This window comes from Papilio machaon, chromosome Z, assembly GCF_912999745.1.
Source record: "Papilio machaon chromosome Z, ilPapMach1.1, whole genome shotgun sequence".
In the NCBI taxonomy this organism is placed as follows: Eukaryota; Metazoa; Arthropoda; class Insecta; order Lepidoptera; family Papilionidae; genus Papilio; species Papilio machaon.
The window spans coordinates 2,488,584-2,509,654 of NC_060016.1; the positions used below are offsets into that span (position 1 = coordinate 2,488,584).

At 32.2% G+C, this 21,071-nt stretch overlaps 2 protein-coding genes and 1 long non-coding RNA gene across 4 annotated transcripts; all 3 read left to right on the forward strand.

Annotated features, from left to right (window-relative positions):
• Positions 1-318: 318 nt before the first annotated feature.
• On the forward strand, positions 319-2,880 carry LOC106719965. Its single transcript, XR_006756759.1, has 3 exons — positions 319-392; positions 1,860-1,906; positions 2,834-2,880. It is a non-coding gene; the product is annotated as an uncharacterized LOC106719965 (long non-coding RNA).
• Positions 2,881-7,576: 4,696 nt separating this feature from the next.
• On the forward strand, positions 7,577-10,386 carry LOC106719746 (alpha-tubulin N-acetyltransferase-like). The gene is made up of 6 exons (XM_014514186.2): positions 7,577-7,705; positions 7,948-8,100; positions 9,054-9,225; positions 9,551-9,702; positions 9,863-9,938; positions 10,339-10,386. Exons 1-6 carry the CDS (start codon positions 7,596-7,598, stop codon positions 10,384-10,386), a joined length of 711 nt encoding a protein of 236 aa, XP_014369672.2. The 5' UTR covers positions 7,577-7,595.
• Positions 10,387-13,580: 3,194 nt separating this feature from the next.
• Positions 13,581-19,895, forward strand: LOC106719891 (alpha-tubulin N-acetyltransferase 1). Of its 2 annotated transcripts, none has more exons than XM_014514364.2 (7): positions 13,581-13,825; positions 15,204-15,356; positions 15,712-15,883; positions 16,269-16,420; positions 16,515-16,590; positions 16,916-16,962; positions 19,411-19,895. In XM_014514364.2, the coding sequence occupies exons 1-7, from the start codon at positions 13,719-13,721 to the stop codon at positions 19,697-19,699; spliced, it is 996 nt and encodes a 331-aa protein (XP_014369850.2). In that variant the 5' UTR covers positions 13,581-13,718; the 3' UTR covers positions 19,700-19,895. The 2 variants fall into 2 exon arrangements, with proteins under 2 accessions (XP_014369850.2, XP_014369851.2); XM_014514365.2 differs by lacking the exon at positions 19,411-19,895 and adding an exon at positions 17,180-17,272.
• Positions 19,896-21,071: the final 1,176 nt, after the last annotated feature.

A 21,071-nucleotide genomic window follows, 5' to 3' on the forward strand; every position in this document is an offset into this window, starting at 1 on the left:
CTGGTTGGTGAAATACTAACTTACATATTATTAGAATAGAGAAGTGTGCCAGGACTGCGCCGAATGGAAATTCATGAGATATTCTTCAAATTAAATAATTCATAAAAAGTATGACATATTTATACAATTCATTTCACATCAACATTTTACAATTTCGTTATTTACTGCATATTTCGATCTTTCAAAGTGTGGGAGTTTGAAATTAATCTTCAAATCTTGCGGCGTTAAACAGTAGTAACAGTATCATGCCATTATAATTTGTTTTTTTTACCTCATCTAATGCAAATTGATTTGAATTTGTTTATTAAATTTTTTTTAGTTCCGTCGGTACCTCGAAAAAGGAACGAAACCGCTGTCCTACTGTGCAAAAGTGGAGAAGTGAAGTGGGCTCGGTAAGTAACAATCTTGTACCTTACTAGCTGTTACCACAACTTCTGCGGTGTGGAAAAAAATTCACATCAGTTTTATTTTGAGTAACGCAAATAGATCAAGTGCACAAAATATGAAAGTTTTATTTGATGTTTCATACAGACACTCCATTTTTTAGCCGACTTTAAAAAGAAGGAGGTTATCAATTCGGTTGTTTTTTTATGTATGTTACCGCGAAGTTCCACCCCAGGTGATCTGATTTTGATGAGAAATATTTCAATCAAAAGGTAGTGCTTGCATATGGGTCCTATTTTTTGATTATTTTTTAAAACAACTAGAAGACTAGTAGATTTTGAGTTTAGCTTCAAAATGCGTTGCGAAAACTAGGGACTTTTTTGCTTTCAGCACTACATAGGCTAAACAACACGACCTCCATAAAAATGATGTATGTAGTGATTATAAATAAAAGTCTGGTGGTATATATCTATCATCTATGGATGTCTCACAATAACCACGTTATTGTGATAAAACGTCGATGAAAATGCACACGAAAAACATCATCGTAAGCTTACGTCACTATTATATTATATTCGATATGAATCCTTATCCAAATATATATTTTAAAGCTTGAGTATTAAATGCTGATTAGAGTAGCCTTTCAAACTATATAATTCTGACCAAAAGATTGGAAGTTATCAAATGATTAAAAACTACGCGCAGCCGAAAAATTAAAAAGGAAAGTCCTTTTGCTTTATTTGTCTAATTTCCGTCCTCATACGTATTAAGGAAATTTGTAATCAAACTTCAAATTAACTAAAAAACGAGAAATAAAAACATTTTTAAGAAAAAAAGAAAGCCGACTTCATAAAAAACCAATCTCAAACAAAATGTACTAAGAAGTAACAAAATAATGTCATAAAAACCGTCTAAAGAAAGTTCTCTTCTTTCTTGTAACATGTCTAAATTGTATAATTATTGTTATTTTGGAGTTGGTTTCAGCCTAAGTAGGGACACAAACGTAAGTATGTCTAATACATCTCAAATATAAAATGTCACCTATTTACTTGGGCCGACACCGACTGCGGAATAACAATAATTATGCAAAATATACATGTTACAAGAAAGAAGACAACTTCATTTTGAGGGTTTTCGTGACATTATTTAGTTACTTTTTAGTGCATTTTGTTTGAGATTGTTTTCTTATGTTACTTTTAAATGCATTTTGATTGAGATTGTTTTATTATGAAGTCGGCTTTCTTTTTTTCTTATATTTATAAATGTTGGAAAAGGTGAACTGCGATTGTTTATTTACTTATCCCTAACACGTTGTTTAGCGCCAAGATGTTTTTGAGAGTTCAAGATTTATTAAGTATCGTGATTATAACCAGTCTGCAAAATTCTTTCAAAAAGTTGAATAGTTATAAAACTAAATAGGTCAGTTATTCGTTATTCGCCACATACAAATATTTTATTAATCTTTGACATTGCAGGTGATACACGAGGGCGACGACGCGAGAATTGCTGCGTCGTACAAAAGGTAATCTTAATGAAATAGTTAAACAGTTTTCAATCGGTAGCCGATTTAGTATCTAAAGATTTCATGAATTCATTAATTTTCTTTCCTCGTTCATCCTACTGAACACCATACTAGATTAAATTATCTAACAACCGTAAAATTTTGAAATGTGTATATTTTTTTTAAACCGGCAAATATGGGCGATTCTTGCGTACTTTACCTACGCATCGATAGTCGAAGGCAAACGAGGGCAAGCAAAAGGACTGGCAGTTAGTTTGCACAAAGCATTTTTTACGAAGTGACTTGCCTTCCTACGGGCTCCCCGAAAAACTGCATATGGATTGGCAGTTTTTTGGAGGATTGAAGCATTAAGATCCTTGTCGAAGAGATACGCCCTAACCCCAAACCAATTAATGCTGTTGACCCACAGGACTGTTTACTGTCACCCACTCTTCCTTGCGGATATCCATGAGCGTTTACCTTTTTTACATTAAGGGTCCCATTGTTCGTTTCCTTCTTACTCTTATAAAAATGGGGTAAGATAGAGGGTAAGGCAGAGGTTGCCGTAATTTATGCTAAGAAAGTGAGTATAGTGCTCGTCGGGGTCGTTAGAAACGGACAGGCCAACCTGGTTGGTGAAATACTAACTTACATATTATTAGAATACAGAAGTGTGCCAGGACTGCGCCGAATGGAAATTCATGAGATATTCTTCAAATTAAATAATTCATAAAAAGTATGACATCTTTATACAATTCATTTCACATCAACATTTCACAATTTCGTTATTTACTGCATATTTCGATCTTTCAAAGTGTGGGAGTTTGAAATTAATCTTCAAATCTTGTGGCGTTAAACAGTAGTAACAGTATCGTGCTATTATGATTTGTTTTTTTTTACCTCATCTAATGTAGATTGATTTGAATTTGTTTATTTAATTTTTTTTAGTTCCGTCGGAACCTCGAAAAGGGAACGAAACCGCTGTCCTACTGTGCAAAAGCGGGGAAGTGAAGTGGGCTCGGTAAGTAACAATCTTGTACCTTATTAGCTGTTACCACAACTTCTGCGGTGTGGAAATAAAAAAAACATCACATATGAAAGATTTTTTTTAATTTTTCATACATACACTCACACATTTTTATTTATAAATGTTGGAAAAGGTGTGCTGCGATTGTTTATTTACTTATCCCTAACACGTTGTTTAGCGCCAAGATGTTTTTGAGAGTTTATGATTTATTAAGCATCGTGATTATAACCAGACTGCAAATTTCTTTCAAAAAGTTGAATAGTTATAAAACTATATAGATCAGTCGTCGTCCTGCAAATAGAATAATTTTTATAATCTGTTACATTTCAGGTGATACACGGGGGCGACTTCTAGTTAGGTGTTGCCACAAAACAGGTATTTTTATTGAAATAGTTAAATCCACAAAACTATAGTTTTCAATCGGCTACATTTAGTATCCAAAGTCATGACTTCATTAATTCTTTTATCTCATACGTCATACGGTTTTCCATCATACTTGTTTTGGAGTTCTAATGACCTATCTCAATCTGATGCATAACTGTACCTACTTCAAATTCTAATGCTAGATCATGTTTAACATTATCTCTTACATAGTTTTTAAAGTTGATATCTAAACAATCACTTTGTTTTTTATAATTTACTTAACTGCTCTTGTTTTGATTGCTTTTCAGATTTTATAATGGAAACGTAGAGAAAAAGTATTTTTTTATGTAATTTATTAGGTTTCCTTTTTTTAGTATGTGAATATTTTTGATACTTATTTTTTTCTTATTAATATTATAAATAAATGCTTATAAAAATCTTAAATGTAATGTTTGGGTGGATGGATGTTTGTTAGAAGTGTTAAAATCAAGTAATAAAATTCACGATTTAAATGTTTAAATTGTGACTTTTTATCACTCACGTTACATCATAAATTTGAAGATAAAGCTAAATGTTTATGGATTAATTAATAATGTTTGTGAATACTTGTATTTGAATAATATTTAGATGAATTGGTTTACAATCTAAATGTTTAAAGTCCTTTAATTATAGCCCGACTATCTTCTTCTTCTTTCTTGTTTCTTTGTTGTAAATACTACTTGCAACTTTTTCTTCATACGCTTTTTCTTAATTAATAGCCTGTGTATTCTCCTAAACTATTTTTTACATGTATGCAAAATTTCAGCAAAAGCCCTATAGCCGTTCTGGAGATACCTTTAAACAAACATCCATCAATCCATCCTTATTAGTTAGATTAGTTATTATTATTGCTTAAAGAATATTTGTTCCTGTTATTTGTAAGATTCAGAGCTTTAAAAGTCGTAATTAGCTGTGATATTAATTCCTTATTTACAAACTAAGAGATTATTGATATGAAGTGTAGTTTTATTTTTCAAATGATTACTTATTGTCCTAATCATTGTTATAATTTTGTATGAATATTAATGGTTGTTATTAAATATGTACGTATAAAAAGCGAGCTTTTTTAAATATTTTTCGCTTCAGGGTAATATGTGTTAATTAGATTTCAATTATTTAATATATATTGTAAATGAATAATATGTTGCCTACACTCGCGTTGGCTTCCACTCGGCAAGCCACGGCCAACGAGTATAGTCGAAATAAGAATCATTAAAGAAGTAAAGTAATAGATAAAAAATGTATTAATTAAATGTCCTGAGATGAATTTTTATTTTGTCTAATGTTTGTTAATTTGCCAAATAAATTATTTCAATAAGATTCCTAGATATTTTTCTATTTATTTTCCTATTCTCATTTCTTCACATGACCTTTCATGCATTTTAATGAACATTAACTTGAGTAGGTATTGAAGCATATCTATATATATAAAAGAAAGTCGTGTTAGTTACACTATTTATAACTCAAGAACGGCTGAATCGATTTGACTGAAAATTGACGGGGAGGTAGCTTACAACCAGGAAACGGACATAGGATAATTTTTACGCCGTTTTCTATTTTTTATTCCGCGCGGACGGAGTCGCGGGTAACAGCTAGTCTATAATAAAAAAAAATGTGAGTATATACATATAAATAATTGCGTACATTCTACATACATGGTCATGGTCATCATTTCAATTCTATTATAGACATACCTTTTGCGTTGCACCTGAAATAGCAGTTATATTTAACACTATCAGGGCGCAGAAAACATGAAATGATCAAAAGAAAAGTGGGAAAGTCGATAATTCCTATCACATTTGATGTTTCGTTTTAATTTTAAAAGCACATTGTCGTGCCCGCAAAGAGGTTAGTAACCATTACCAGTCAGTAACTGTTAGTGATGCAACGGATCTCTGTTTCTGTTTCTGCAAGTGCGGAAGTTCCGCGTACTTTTCAACATCCGTTTCTGCTACTTTTATAACGGAGATACAAATGGAACTTTACGACGGTTGAGAGTTCCATATGCACGGCGCGAGACGCGCAGTCCGTGCGCGGCCTTTCGGCACTTGTCGCATTTGTTTGTTTACGTACTTTTTCGTGAATTTAAGCGCACATTATTTTCTGCTGCTGTTTGAAACAATCAGTTTCTCTTGCTGGAGTAAACTGTCTAGTTGTTGTCCATATACAATTTGACAACTGGCAAAATGTGACTATTTCATACTTACGAGTCATTAATTGTACTGTTGAATAACTGATAACCATGTAATATATCATCATCATTATTTATTTTTTTTATGTTTCGCCGTCCAGATTCTTTTTTTTTGGCAAGAATTTTTTTTTGTCGTTAATAATGTACCATAGTCTTTTGTATTTACTGGCCATTTGTTTTCGGCGTTTCCAATTTGTATAATTTTAAACTTACTTTTCCTGCTTGTTTGTCTATATTTTGCTTTCTTTGTCTATTTAAAACTTCTACATTATTTATTTTATTTATATCTTGACTCTAATTTATTTTACTGTTTTATTTATTTTATAACTTTATTCTAATTCCTTGCCGACGGCATTATATTTGTTGTTCCTGTTTCCTGAGTTTTTATATTTTATCTTGTTTTATTCCTATTGTTTGCGATTTTAACAATTTTGAGGCAGAACTGCTCTAGATGCGGCCTGGAGTGTTTGTTAGCCATTATTTGAGCAATCGTTGACTCATTTAATTTTGTACCTGTACTTACTTCCAGGTCGCATCTGTCGCGGTTGTGCCTCGGGCATTCTAATAAAAGATGTTTAACTGTTTCAGATACTTCTGGGTCGCATTCGCATGCCGCAGTGTCCTTCAACTTGAATCTACACAGGTAAGTCGCAAAACCGCCGTGTCCGGTAAGTATCTGCGCCCATAAGTTCGTTTTGTCCAAGCACCTCAGAATCTTATAGGCGCGCGACACGTCGGGGAAGAACATGCGGGTGACCGCCGCCGTAGCTCCACCTGCGTACCTCTCGTTCCATTTCTGGATTGCACCCTCTCTTATACGTCTTTTGACGTAGGAGAGTGGGCACCTGTCATACGCTGGGGCGACCTCGGACTGGACCGCCGCCAGCCTTGCCAACTCGTCGGCGCGCTCATTTTCGGGTATACCGACATGAGCTTTCACCCAGTAGAACTGGAGTACACGTGCAGGCGTTCGCGGATGATATCGTGCTGGTATTCTCCGGGCGCACTGAGCTCGAGATCCAACGAGATGCCAACGCCGCACTTACCTGCGCGCGCGACTGGGGTGTCATAAATAAGCTTCGCTTTTCCGCCGAAAAGACTCAGGCGATGGTAGTCACACGCAAGCTTAAGTATGACACACCGGTCGTGCGGATGGACGGCGTCGATATCTCGATGGTGACCGAGTTAAAGATCCTCGGAGTCATCGTCGACAGCAAATTAACATTTAACAGCCATATTTCCTATGTCTGCCGAAAGGCCACAAACCTGTATAGGAAGCTGTCGACGATGGCTCGCGTGGAGTGGGGCTTGTGCCCGGAGATTATCAGGACGATATATATAGCAGTTGTCGAACCCACCATTCTGTACGGCGCTAGTGCCTGGGCGAAGGCTGCCGAGAAGATCTCTGTGCAGAAGGTCTTTGCAACCGTCCAAAGGGGTTTTGCACAAAAGATCTCTAAATCACACCGTACGGTGTCGCTAAATGCGGCACTCCTGCTGTCGGGTCTCCTCCCTCTCGACATTCGAGTTTGGGAGGCGGCCCGGCTGTTTGAGTGCAAAAGGGGCCGACCATCATCATTATTATCATTAGCTCACTATCCGTCTCCACCGAGGGGCTCGGCGCCTACCCTAAGTTAGGGGCGCGTTGGCCCAGTGCAAGTGGACTTCACACATATCATTGCCACCGACTCCTTATGATTATATCTATTTCTAATCTAGATTTAATAAAGAAAAATATTTGTAAATATGTTTTCTTTTCTCATATTATTTACACTTCTGTTTCTGCATCCGTTTTCGTTTCCGTTTCTGCTAAAACTTACTTTTGACATCTGTTTCCGTTTCTGGTTCCGCTAAGACACTTCCGTTGCATCACTATAACTGGCAAGTATAACGACATCTAATGGTTATGTAACGTTTTTTATGACTTAGTTAACTCTTAAGCTAGATGGTGTTGATTTCCATACTAAAATATTCTGCTGTCTAACTTCAATGCACTGTCACCTCGCTAGTTGTTGGTGTGAGTTTCGCAATTGAAAATATTGTGCCGGATATTATGAATATTTCTTGTTTCTTGTTAACTAATAAGTAAGATGAATGAAGCGAATTTTCTGACAGTTAATGATTTATTCAAGGAAAATATTTCCACAATTACGGCGGCGGATATTCCGCCCTGTGGGAGATACTTCGACAAAGAATCAAGGTATATCTTTAAGACTTCAGCATCACTTTTACCCTTTAACTGAACATCTTAAACATAGAAATGCGTTTTTTGCAGCCTACAAAGATACAAATTTTTATTACAACTAACACATGTTATTGTCCATTTGATTAGTTTGTTCTTGATTCCATTTATTTTTTTTCTGCTATATTACTTTGTTTGTAAAACATGCACTTTTAGACTCGGTACTGAAAATAAGCCTGTCTCTTAAATATTTCTTTCAGGGTAAAGTTTTTCAGCTTGGAGAAAATTATTAATTCTATAGGGCAAATGTCGACTAAAGCTCAAGGTTTAAAAAGAATTATTACTACGTTTGAAAAACTTCGTTTATCCCCGAATCACAAACTTTACATTCTCAAAGATGAAAAGGGTAATGAGTAAGTTTTATCATTAATTATATAACTTGGTGTTTATAAAATAGAATATTTACCCCACGACGCTATGGAGCTGGAGTTTTTTTTTTGCGCCCAGAGGGTGACGCGGTAGTTAAGTGGGATTCTCCTCCTTATTGGAAGCATACCCACTAAACCCCTCTGTTCCTCCAACGCATCGGGTCGGGACCACGGGCACGCTTTCGCTTTCGTCCGCGATCAAGTCTGCGGCAACTGCCGAGGCAGCTCCTTCTCGGGGAGCTGGAGCTGGAGCTGGACCTGCGTTAGGTACAGGCGGCGCTAGCGATCTCTTGTGTCGGTGGCCAACACCCACTTTGGGTCTCTGCGCCAGCAGAGTAATAAGTAAACCCTACTAAAGAATAGCGAAAAATATGAGAATTTTCCACTTCTGGTTGTTTGTTATGGATCATTTTCTTATCAACCTGTCTACAATATTTCAACGTATACCGGAAGATAAAGCCTTCCACTTGAAAGACCCTAAATCAGGGATGGGCAAATCTTTACATATCAATGTGCCATTTTCTCAAGAAATATTTAATGAAAACAACGACATAATTGACTCTTTGGTTATTGGGAATGTTCTGTAGCGTTGGGATTCAATAAACATATGTATTTACTTCACAATATTTTCCATATAGCATAATGAACTTTCTGATCAGCGACGTGCCCAAAGTTTTGTCGTGTGCCATCGGTTCTCCATACCTGACTTATATGTTTCTAGTCATAATGGTATTACGTATTTTAACTTTAATTTAATGATTATCACAGAAGAATTTAACTATGAGTGTTCCTGAAATACGCAATCGTCAACACAAACGTCAACTAGGGAGAAAATACTGTAAAATATATTACAGATGATTTTGGTTATACTGACTATACAACAATTTAAAAATTAAGTAATTTCAACTTTATTTTCGAAAGTTTATTTTTTGTTTTAGTGGAGCTGGGGAAGTTATCGGAATTCTTAAAATAGGTGAAAAAAAATTATTCTTATATGACAGGCAAGGAAAATTAATGATATCTACACCTATGTGTGTACTAGACTTCTTTGTACTTGACAATAGACAAAGAAGAGGTTTTGGAAAAAAGCTGTTTGAGTATATGCTTCAGGTATGTTCATATTATTGTTTAGATATGATTTATTATGGAAACTGTGCATGCAATACCTGCATAAATATTATTTCAATGTGTTACAAACATTACATTATAATAGAATATATATCATTATTCAGTCAAAAATATTGTATTCAAATTTTAAATATTTGAACTTAATAACCAATCGTGACATATAAATGATATTTAATAAACTTGTCTGCATATTAGTCCACGGGTAAGACTTTTCAAATAACTTGGCGGACCAAGGTCACCGGTGCGCTACTCATGTCTTTCCTCCGTATTCTGATATTCGAATTAATAGTTTATCTCAATTGTTTAGGATCAAAAATTAAAGCCATATGAACTAGCAATAGATGGACCATCTCCGAAAATGTTGGAATTCCTTAAGAAGCATTATAACTTTATCAAAGTTTTAAAACAGTCCAACAATTTCGCAGTATGCGAAAAATTTTTCGAATCTGCAAATATAGGGTAAGATATTGTTGTTAATCTTAAATTAAATTATTTTTATTAGAATGTAATAAAGTAAGTTAAGACAGAAAGTAAAACATGATAGTGATTGTATGTTAATCGTTTCTTTTTATTCATACGTAAAACAGATATCAATTTATTTATTTATAACTTTCCCCAGTTCAACCAGGCCGCAAGAAGAAATTGTGCCATCCCCCTGTTCCACTCTGCGACGGTGGGAAAATGGAGCCAGCGCAGTAAATAACAGTCTAGCTTTCCAATTAAACATTTTTGAAATAGATTGCTCCTGAGTAAATATGTAAACAGCAATCTTTTTGTGTGTCAAAATCTGCATTTGAAAATCTATTAAATCTGTGATAATTTACCTAAGCATCTTAATAATTGTAAAAAAAGAATGCTAACTAATTAACAAACTGCTAAATAACCTTATTTACAAATCTATATATTACATTACATATTATAATGCACACACATCTTTGTTAAACATTACTTTTCTATTAAAAAACCATTTCTTTAAAAACCATGAGAAAGAGTCAAAATAAATAAAATGTAGTATTTAATAAACTTTATAAGTCAGCTTTTCGTTGTCCAAGAAATGCAACAATAAGTTTTATAATCTAATCTGTTACATCGCAGGTGATACACGGGGGCGGCGCGAATAGTACTGCGTCGCACAAAAGGTAATTTTAATGAAAATTAAACAGTTTTCAATCTGTAGCCTGTATTTAGTATCTAAAGACTTCATGACTTCATTAGTTCTTTTTCCTCGTGCATCTCATCTTGCATTGTCATTTTAATTACGATATCTCCTAAACTATTAGACAAAATGATATACTTTCAACGGCAAATATAATCTACATTAAATTCTCTTGATAATGAACATATTTATTTACATAAGGGTTAATACTGAACTTGAATAATAGCGTCGGAAATAGGGCATGAATTTAATTAATGTTTCTAAAGAAAAAAATGGTTATTGTGAGAAAACTATAAAAGATAGATATATGCTATCGCGGACTTTTATTTAGCAAATTTAAAGAGCTACAATTCGCCATACATCATTTTTATGTAGGTCTTATAGTTTAGCCTACGTAAGCGCTGAAAGCAAAAAGGTCCCTAAATTTCGCAACAAATTTTGAAGCTATATTCAAAATCTACTGGTCTTCTAGTTATTTAAAAAAAAAATGGGACCCATCTGCAAGCACTTCCTTTCGATTAAAATATTTTTTATCAAAATCGGACCACCAGGGGCGGAGATTCGCAGTAACACACATAAAAAAAAAAATCAGTCGAATTGATAACCTCCTTCTTTTTGAAGTCGGCTAAAAATGTAAACATGCGTAGATATGTTGTAACTAATAAATGTGAATTTGTTTATTTTATTCTCTTTCCAGTCCAACGGGATTAACAAAAATAAAGCCAACTTGCCGTCCCACTCTGAAAAAATGGAGCAGCGAAGCCGGCGCGGTTAGTAACAATCTTATTTCATACTGTAGTTGTTTCTTCGGCAACTTCGTCGGAGTGGGTATAAAAAACAAACTATCTCGCACGTACACCAGCTTTTATTATAAGTAGTGTCAAAATTGGTCCAACTGATTCAGAGATTACACATCTCGTAGATAATTTTTTTTATTGAGTAACACAAATGCATCAAGTGCACAAAATATGAAAGTTTTATTTTGATATTACCGACACTCCAATTTTATTTATCAGTTTAGATGAACTGCAATTGTTCATTTACTTATCCCTAACAAGTAAATTGTATATATTGCATTGCAGGTGATACACGGGAGCAATTCCTCATCAAGCACTTTGTCACAGAAAAGGTAAAGCTTGATTATAACGATTGACGCTTGCCTCGATATGATGTTGACATAATAATATTTTTTAATTTAACTATTGTTTTGGTTGCATTTAAGATTTTCTGATTTTTTTTAATTCCTATAATTTTGTAATATTTATAAATTATAATCAATATATAGTTGAACATGATTAAAGTGTGACTTTTTATAAAATTGTGAAATCCTAGAACAGCAATTGTGTAGACGCAATATTCCCAATCAATATTATTACTAATTTTATATCTCGTTTTTTCTTTTACTTGTATTTAGATAATATCCATGTGATCTGATGTGTGATCTTGATAAAAAAACTATATGATTTATTTTATACATTATATAGAATGATCGTGTTAGTCCATCTAGTACTCCTGAAATATATCCCTTAGGAGTTATAGATATTGGAGTTTTCCACCTGTGAGAATTCAAATATCCTTTGTAAAATCGCGTCGACAACAATTATAATTATTATAATTAAGAACATTAACTCCTTATGCAATCAGAGCTTTGAGTTATCGTACTTAATATAGTCATTTTAATGAATTACTAATTAAGATATTATTGTTTATATAAAAAAGATTATTTGTATTTTCGTAAAAAATAATAATAACACTTTAAATTTTGATACTACCGATGACAAAAAGTTGACATTATACAGAATGTTATAGTTTTACAGAGGGAATACTTGGATGTCTATTACCCCTGGGGGTTATATTTCTTCTGGTGAATTGATGGATCAACCCGAATGATCGTCAAAATGATTTAAAAGATTGAATGCACTGTTACGGGTGCAAGGCGCGATATATATAAAATACATGTTTACCGGTTATGAAAATCTTTATCTTTGAAAATCTTTATTATTGCAAAGTTTACAATATTCAGTGTTTCCTTGGCTCCTTAACTAGTAAACGCTGTATTTAAAGATCAAAGGACTTCCCTTACATGATATTACATCGTTCTTTGTAAAATCAATAGATTTAATTAAATCTATTTTTTATTTTCCTTTCCCGTGTTTACTAAGTTTTTTTAGTCAGCTGTTAAAAGTGATGTTTAACCATGGGTTTCTGAGTCCAAAATCCCCTTTTAAAACATATTATCTCCGTTTTGTCAATGATAATGACTGGGATGACGATATGTTTTTTGTGGAGATTTCGATCTCAAAAACCAACGGTAAGACGTTAAACATAAACGTACGTAATAAACTTGTTTAACCAATGTTATATGTGAAACTAGAGAAATAATCTACGTACATATTTGTTAGTTTATACCACATTTTTGTTACATTTATGGCTAATGAGGCTAAACATATTTATAATTGTTGTTCTATTTATTAAAAAAAATATTTTTTTTGTTCTAATTTCAATTCCTAATAATAGTCTCAAATGTCTTTATTTTGTAGACGGATCTCATTGTAACTTGCAAGACTGATAATGCTCATGGTTTTTAAGATCTAATCTCAGTGTCCTCTACTTACTCTTACTTAAAGTTATTTCTTACTAATATTATAAATGCGAAAGTTTAGATGGATGGATATTTATATGTTATTAATAACTTGCTCACCGAGTATATTTGTTTGTCTTGTAACCTAATGTAGACCTACTTCTCGTTGTCAGATTTTTCTGAAATTTTGGTATTCATTATTCACCTGTAGTCCTGTGGGTCCTTTTTTCCGAATTAAATATGGCAACTATACACTAGGTACTTTCAAAGTAGGTAGAGAATAGTTAGAGAGTGATTGAGAGAAAAGAGAAATCGTTTGAGAGTTAATAATTCCTCTGAAATAAATATTTCAATTTCGGATTCGAAAGTTACAAATCGATTTTTTTTTCCGAATTACAGAAAAAGTAATAACTCTCAAACGATATTTCTTTTCTCTCAATGTGTCTCAAACGATTTGCATAAAAAAAGTAAAAAAATGAAGTATGGGGGCCAACTTCACAGAGGTGTGTATTTCTGGTCAGGCATTACGCTTATATACTCTTTGGTGATCATTTATAGTTTATTAACAATTCAACTTGATTTTAAATTTTAACACACACTCTACCGTCTCTACCATAATTCTTCTCTATATAGAGAGTATTATATTCTTTGCTCTCTACTCTTTGCACCGCAGATCCAAAATTCGGTTAAAGTTTTGTGCTCGTGAATTATCCTTGCTTTTGTTAACTAAAAAGTAAAATGAATATCCCATTGCTGTCAGTTAATGATTTGTTCAAGGAAAATATTTCCATAATTACGGCGGCTGATATTCCAGAATGCGGCCGACACTCTGATGAAGAGTCAAGGTAAGTGATTAACATTTTAGCATCTTTTGTACTCTTTTACTGAAATGTCTTAAACATAGTAGAGTAAAGTTTACTTGCAGTTTACAAATATTTTATTACAACTAAATGCACAGACCAGATTTTCGCGTTTTGCTTGTGACCAGCCACGTGTGCAACCGGCGTAACACAAAATTTACTCGTAAATGCGTTGCGTCCTTTGGATCACTCAATCAATATTAAATATCATTCAGATAGAAATTGTTAGGTATTACTCCGACGTTCGAGTCAGAGTCGCCAGTTAAAATTGTAGTTTTTAGATTTGAGAGATAGTTAAGGTGAAAAAACCCCTTCCACAAAGGAAAAAGCGAGGACCCCGCCTATTTTTTTATTTTTGAAAATTTCAAAAATGGGGGCTAGGCCAATCTCATATTATGTTTTAAGTGATAGGATTTTTGAAAGTTGTTTGTCACCGTGAATGTGTTACATTAGTCTTTTCGGTTTTCGAGTCGCTTGATCGTCAGTGGTCCGGAAAGAGCAAGGATTTCATAGCCATAGTAATAAGATTGCAAGTTGCCTTAATAATTGCCATCTCTAAGAAGATGTTGCTGTAGAAAGAAGAAGATTGACTTGTTCTTAGATCTGGCATCTCCTCACCCTGCAGCCCTACAATCCTATTATTAAGGGCCAATATTGTACTTCTTGTTATAAAATTAACATGTCCTAAACCTAACCTTAGTTATTTTTGAACCTAATTTTTGAGTCGTGGAGTTGCAGAAATCAAGCCCTTACAACTAACAATTAACTTACCTACATTTTTTCCATGATGAATTAGCAATGATTAAAATTGTTTCATATGTCAATAGCAAAAATAACTTTATGATATGCATAATATCGGAACTGAACTTTGATTCTAAACCTAAGTCATATAATCTACATGGTGCTCGTTTAATCCGATATTAGGTTTATTTGACCTTTCTAATGATTTTTTTTAGTTTCACTAATGGAAAGGTTAAACTTAAAAGTTTTTTTTGCTGTTATAAAAAGTTACAAAAGCTATTTAACAATTACAAATTTGATATATAAATTTTGTACCAAAAATAGGCCTATCCTAATCCTCAAAATGGCTCATATGATATATACTGGATAGTACATGTGATGCGATTGATAGTTTAGGTTGTTTTATCTTTTATCAGTTGCCTGTAATTTAAAACATTTTGATAGTATAAAGTTTTTGTAAAAATTATTTAGTGTGAAATTAAGTGTTCAAAATTAGTAAAAGCCACATTCAAAATTGTTAAATGTGCTTTAAGGTGTAAGCTTCTGGTATCCAGAGTGAATATTATGGATATAAATTTAATTTATTAGTATTTTTGTCTATAACTTTAAATGCTTATTTCAGGGTAAAGTTTTTCAGCCTGGAGGAAATTATTAATTCTATTGGGGAAATGTCGACTAAAGCTCAAGGTTTAAAAAGAATTATTACTACCCTTGAAAAGCTTTGTTTATCTCCGAATCACAAACTTTACATTTTGAAAGATGAAAAGGGTAATGGGTAAGTTTTACCATGTTTTAACATAAATTATACACTTGATCACCATTAATTAAATGCAACAAACAAAATGTTAGGCAAATAGGCATCAACAATATCTACTCATTGTTGATGCTTTTTCATTTTAAATGTCAGTAACCAAGGCAGCTGCAACATGCTGACAAAATTCGAGCATCACAACATATCTGTTTTAAGACCCTAATATTTTATAGTATGAGTGTTCCTGAAATACGCAATCGTCAACTAGGGAGAAAATACTGTAAAATATATTACAGATGATTTTGGTTATACTGACTATACAACAATTTAAAAATTAAGTAATTTCAACTTTATTTTCGAAAGTTTATTTTTGTTTTAGGGGAGATGGTGAAGTTATTGGAATTCTTAAAATAGGTGAAAAAAAATTATTCTTATATGACAGGCAAGGAAAATTAATGATATCTACACCTATGTGTGTACTAGACTTCTTTGTACTTGACAATAGACAAAGAAGTGGTTTTGGAAAAAAGCTGTTTGACTATATGCTTCAGGTATGTTACATATTATTGTTTAGATTTGTTTTTTACGTAAACTGTGCATGCAATACTATGAAATATTATTACAATGTGATACATACATTGTCTTATAATAGAATATATATCGTTATTCAGTCAAAATCTATTACAATGACATCTAAACTTTAAATGTTTTTTTTTATTTATTAACTCCACTTATGCTATGTACAATATCTTATTTCACTTTGGTTTCTTAAACTGGTTTGTAAGAACCATGCACATTTTCTAGAGTTGGGTAGTTTACAATATTTTTGTAATAACTGTGGACTTGAGACAAAACAATAATATTTGAATTTATTAACCAATCATGCAATACTAGTGATATTTTTAATCCAATTTAATGATCTACTCAATTGTTTAGGATCAGAAATTGAAGCCTTACGAACTGGCAATAGACGGGCCGTCTCCAAAAATGTTGGATTTCCTAAAAAAACACTATAACTTCACCAAAGTTATAAAACAGTCCAACAATTTCGCGGTATGCGAAAAATTTTTTGAGTCTGCAAATATGGGGTAAGAATTTGTTGATTTTTAATTAGATTATTTTTTTGATAGAAAGCATTGTAATACAGCTGAATATAAATTTTTTATTTTCTGCTTTTTCCAGTACAAACAGACCACAAGAACCAATCGCGGCAATATCTCATACCAATTTTAAAAATTGGGATAGTGAAGTGGGCTCAGTAAGTTCTTCTATTTTGTTATTAACAATGTGAATTGTTATTGCCCATTTACTTTGTTTTTGTACTGACGAGTCATCTTCTTGAAATTTTTGCTCCTAAATAGAAATTTAAACAGTTAACCTTTCTTCCAAAATCTTTCTTCGAAAATTCTTTCAAAAAGATGTACAGTAATATGTTACATTTAATACAAACATGTTTGCTAGAATATTCAAACAAAAATTCCACAACAAATATTGGAATATTAAAGTAAGCAACATAAAGAAGTAATCTTGATATTAATAAACTTAGTAGGTATTTTTTTTAAATTGTATATGTTACATTGCAGGTAATACATGGAGGCAGTTCATCATCAAGCAATCTTTCACACAAAAGGTATTTCCAATTAAATATAGAAATCTAGTTTTCACAGCCATGACTTGATTCTCTTTCCACAATCCTATATAATTCTAAAGCATGACTTCCTCAAATTGAACCATACTTTTTAACTACATCATCATTCACACTATTCATGCTACATTATAGCTAAAAAGACTACATCACTTAATTTTTTTTAATTTATTTAGCTTCTCTTATTTTGGTTGCATTTCAGATATAATAATTGAAGGAGCATACATATGTCATCACCAGAGAAAAATGATTTCTTTTTCAAGTTTTTAGGTTTCTTTATTATATTTCAAAATACTCGCAGAAATATTTCCATTCAATTTATTATTTCATCAACTGCAGTGTTTATAAAAGTAAAAAATATAATAAAAATCACACTTCACATAGTTAAAATGCACATAACAAATTTGGAGTCCAAAATAATAAACTTTGCTGAGTTCCAGCAGCTTTGTCTTTGTACCAAAATAAAATTAAAAGGTGTTTTTTATTAATGTTTGTTAATATTAAAAATCAATTATTTTTATTACGAAATATTTCTACTTCATTAATAAAAAAAATTAGTAACATAATAATTATTATGCTCCGAAATATTGATTCATCTTAATCACACACTAATTAAGATACAATTGTATTGCTTAAGATAATGTATTAAATATGTAATAATTTTTATAAATATAAAATTATTACAAATATTAATGATTAAATAAGGATGACAATCAAAAATAAATGTACATTTTTTTCTCAGTAATACATATTTTGTAAATGTACAAAATATTTGTTAATTTTATATATGTAATGTGAGTTATTATTTCTTGTTCTTGCAGTTATTTAATATTATTAATTAATTAATTTTTAACATCACTACTGTGATTGAATGTTGTAATTTTAGGATGATTTGTTTGACAGCTAACTTCAGATGATTGAATTCAATTATTTGTTAATATAAATGACTAAGAAGTTAAACATAGTTGAGTACATTAGTTGTCATAGTATGTTGAGAATCTCTTCATGTGATGAATGCCTAATAAATACTAGCTGTTGTTTACGACTTCGTCAGCGTGGGTTTATAAAATAATTCTTCAGTTCGCAAAATCTAGAAACAGGTGCACGTTGAAACAAAATCATTTGCACTATTTCACAATAACTTACGGCCACGCTTTCTCAACGACAATTCAATGTTTTGTGAATTTTTTTATTAAATTATTAAAATTGAATAAGTCTCTATCGCATACGTCAGTCACATTCCATTAAAAGTCTTGATCAAAATAGGTCCAGCGTTTTCGTAAATTAACCGGAACAAACGCGGGATTACGATCAAACACACTAAAATTTAAAAAAAGTTTTTTCTTTTTTTGTTATACGTAATGCAAATACGTTATTAACATGAAATATTAAAATGTCATTTTTTTTTCATTACATTTTTAACAGTATTTTTTACACTTTTTGTTGTAGATTTTTTTTATAACATATTGTAGATAATTAAGTTATAACAATTGCAGATGTGAAATGACTGATAAAATAGTATTATAGGTAATGTACTGTGATAATGTTTTATTTTGTCAATGTTGTATCAATGCTTTAATATTTATTGCTTTTTTGACAAATATATTGTTTCGATAACATTTGTAGATATTTTTCTGTTTTTTTTATCCTCTTCCTACTTTTTCACGTGATCTTTGACACATTATCATGCTTTTTTAAGAAATGATAACTAAGTACCAAAGCAACTTAAAAATGAAAAAAAAATGTAACGACTGAAGATATAAAATCCATGTACTTACAAATTCCAAATCTTCACTCCAATAACTCTTTATGCTTGTGCACATCTTTATAACATAAAAGGGTTGAGGGTTAAACACTCTCACTTTTAACCTCTATGGTGGTGTGGAAGAAGCTTTAACGTTATCTTTTGAACGAAAACTTAATTATTCTTTCAACAAGATTCACCTCTTAAGTCGCAACCAATGGGTAGATATAAAAGCAGTAAAGCTATTTCACTGTAAAATACCACAGATTCTTGCAAATGTGAAAAGCTTGTATTGATAAATTTCAATTCCACTACGATTTTACTATATGAAAATGACCTCGCAATGCGAGTGTGGCACTAATGTTTAATCTTTCGGCTAGGTTCGGTTTTGTAAAGCTCTTTCTTTGTGTATCGTAATTTATGTTTTAAAAATAACATCTTTAAAGTTGTGTAACTCCATGTTTACTTGTCCTTAAATTGAAATGGCGTTTTAATTTAAACTGTAAACAATCGATGTTAACAGCTCTGATGCGATGACGCTCTACTAATCTGAAACCAGCTGAACTTTGCTGAAATCTTACTCTTGTGTCCGATTTATCAAATTAAGCTGTAGATTAACTGCAATGTAGTTTATAGTGCCGTGTGCATTGTAGCTAAATATATAAATAAAATATTTTGAATGTTCAAAGCAACGAGTCAGAGGCATCAATTTCGGAGGCGGATGGCGAGACGTCCGAGGAGAGATGGGAGGTTGCGGCGCCGCCTCCGGCGCCTAAGCTAGAGTCTCCTGACCCGTCAGCGGACGCCAAGATCAGCAGCAAACCGCCTGAGCGCCCTTCCACCTTAACCTTCGAATGCTGTAATGTTGTCGAGACCGAGGCTACTGTCGAACTCTCGAAGACATCTGATTACTCCGATAGCCAACTGACTGATCAGGGCTATGTAGACCTGAAATTCCATCATATAAAGCTTTGGTAACTTTGTTTAACCTTAATATTTAAAATAATACGTTGAATCTATTGCTAGCTGTGTGTTGCTAAATGTTTGTTAAATGCTTTGCCTAGGTCGCACTCGGCGAAGTTGCGTGCAACTGCACTCGATACTAAATGTTGCATTTGTATGCTGATTGTTTTTAATTTTATATTCTTGGTTAATACTTATATAATATGTATTTAAGATTAATATATTATTGCTTACAAACTAATGTTTAAATTTAAACATTAATTGTTATTAGATATAAGGTCTTTATGTGGTCTCTGCGCAGTGTGATCCTAACGTAGTCTGCTTTACTTAAAGCTTTGTACCTCTTGTCGCAATTTATAACTACTGGAGTAAAATATTGTTTTTTATCCTTCTATTTAAAATAAGTTTTCACATTCCATGCGACTAAACATTTCTTAATTATAATTTAAAAAAAAGTTTAGGTAATGATTCAAATGAGCAACCTCTGTATAATGAACACAAATCCAGTTAAACCATTCATCTAAGTTATTATTGCAATTACAGACCAAAAAATATAATTTCGTAAATATTATTCTGTTACTAATGAAGGAAAATATTTATTAAATAAATGTTAGAATTGATATTATAAAAGTTGAAACGGATTTAAAGTTATAAGTATTTATTTTATTTTTAGAAAAATCCAGGGTAAATTTCTACTAAGATATTCATATAAATATTGTATTATTTTCTACCCACCTGTATGCTTGATTGTAACAATATTCTGATTAGATGTTGTAGGGCCGTGTTTGGAAAGGGAATTATATTGAAACAATTGGAAAACAAAAATACATATATTTTTAATACATAGAATAATTATCGCTTTTAATTTTTTACTATACTAATATAATTCACCTAAATCATGTAGTACAATTAATCACCTAAATCATGTAGTAACTAAATATAGTCACGATATTGGGGAAAAATTTAGAACTAATTTCTTGATGTACTTATAAAAAATTTAGTACAGGAGGCGATTGAGGTGCCCATGACAGGTTTTCTAATTTCCTGGTCAAGCTATAAAATAGATTTGTAAACCCACAGTTTTAAACTTTGTTAATTTAAGTAAAAACATGCATTCCATAGATTAATGTCACATAATATGATCAAATTAAATATCTTTTAATCAAATTAAATTACTGGTTTTATTTGACTTACCCAAATACCTTATCGGAACTGAGGTATACAATGCATGCTCGCAAGCTTCTTGACATACAGATATCTATTTCATGTTACTAGCTTTTACCCGCGACTTCGTCCGCGCGGAATAAAAAAATTCACACAAAATAAAAAAAGTTCTTATGTCCGTCTCCTAGTTCTAAGCTACCTCCCCATCAATTTTCAGCTGAAT

Excerpts from the sequence above, each read along its gene's own strand:
- LOC106719746 (XM_014514186.2), top strand. The coding sequence starts at position 7,596 with ATGAATGAAGCGAATTTTCTGACAGTTAATGATTTATTCAAGGAAAAT. Across the intron at positions 8,101-9,053 it reads AAAGATGAAAAGGGTAATGA|TGGAGCTGGGGAAGTTATCG; the intron begins GTAAGTTTTATC and ends TTTTTGTTTTAG. Across the intron at positions 9,703-9,862 it reads TTCGAATCTGCAAATATAGG|TTCAACCAGGCCGCAAGAAG; the intron begins GTAAGATATTGT and ends AACTTTCCCCAG.
- LOC106719891 (XM_014514364.2), top strand. The coding sequence starts at position 13,719 with ATGAATATCCCATTGCTGTCAGTTAATGATTTGTTCAAGGAAAATATT. Across the intron at positions 15,357-15,711 it reads AAAGATGAAAAGGGTAATGG|GGGAGATGGTGAAGTTATTG; the intron begins GTAAGTTTTACC and ends TTTTTGTTTTAG. Across the intron at positions 16,591-16,915 it reads GGGATAGTGAAGTGGGCTCA|GTAATACATGGAGGCAGTTC; the intron begins GTAAGTTCTTCT and ends GTTACATTGCAG.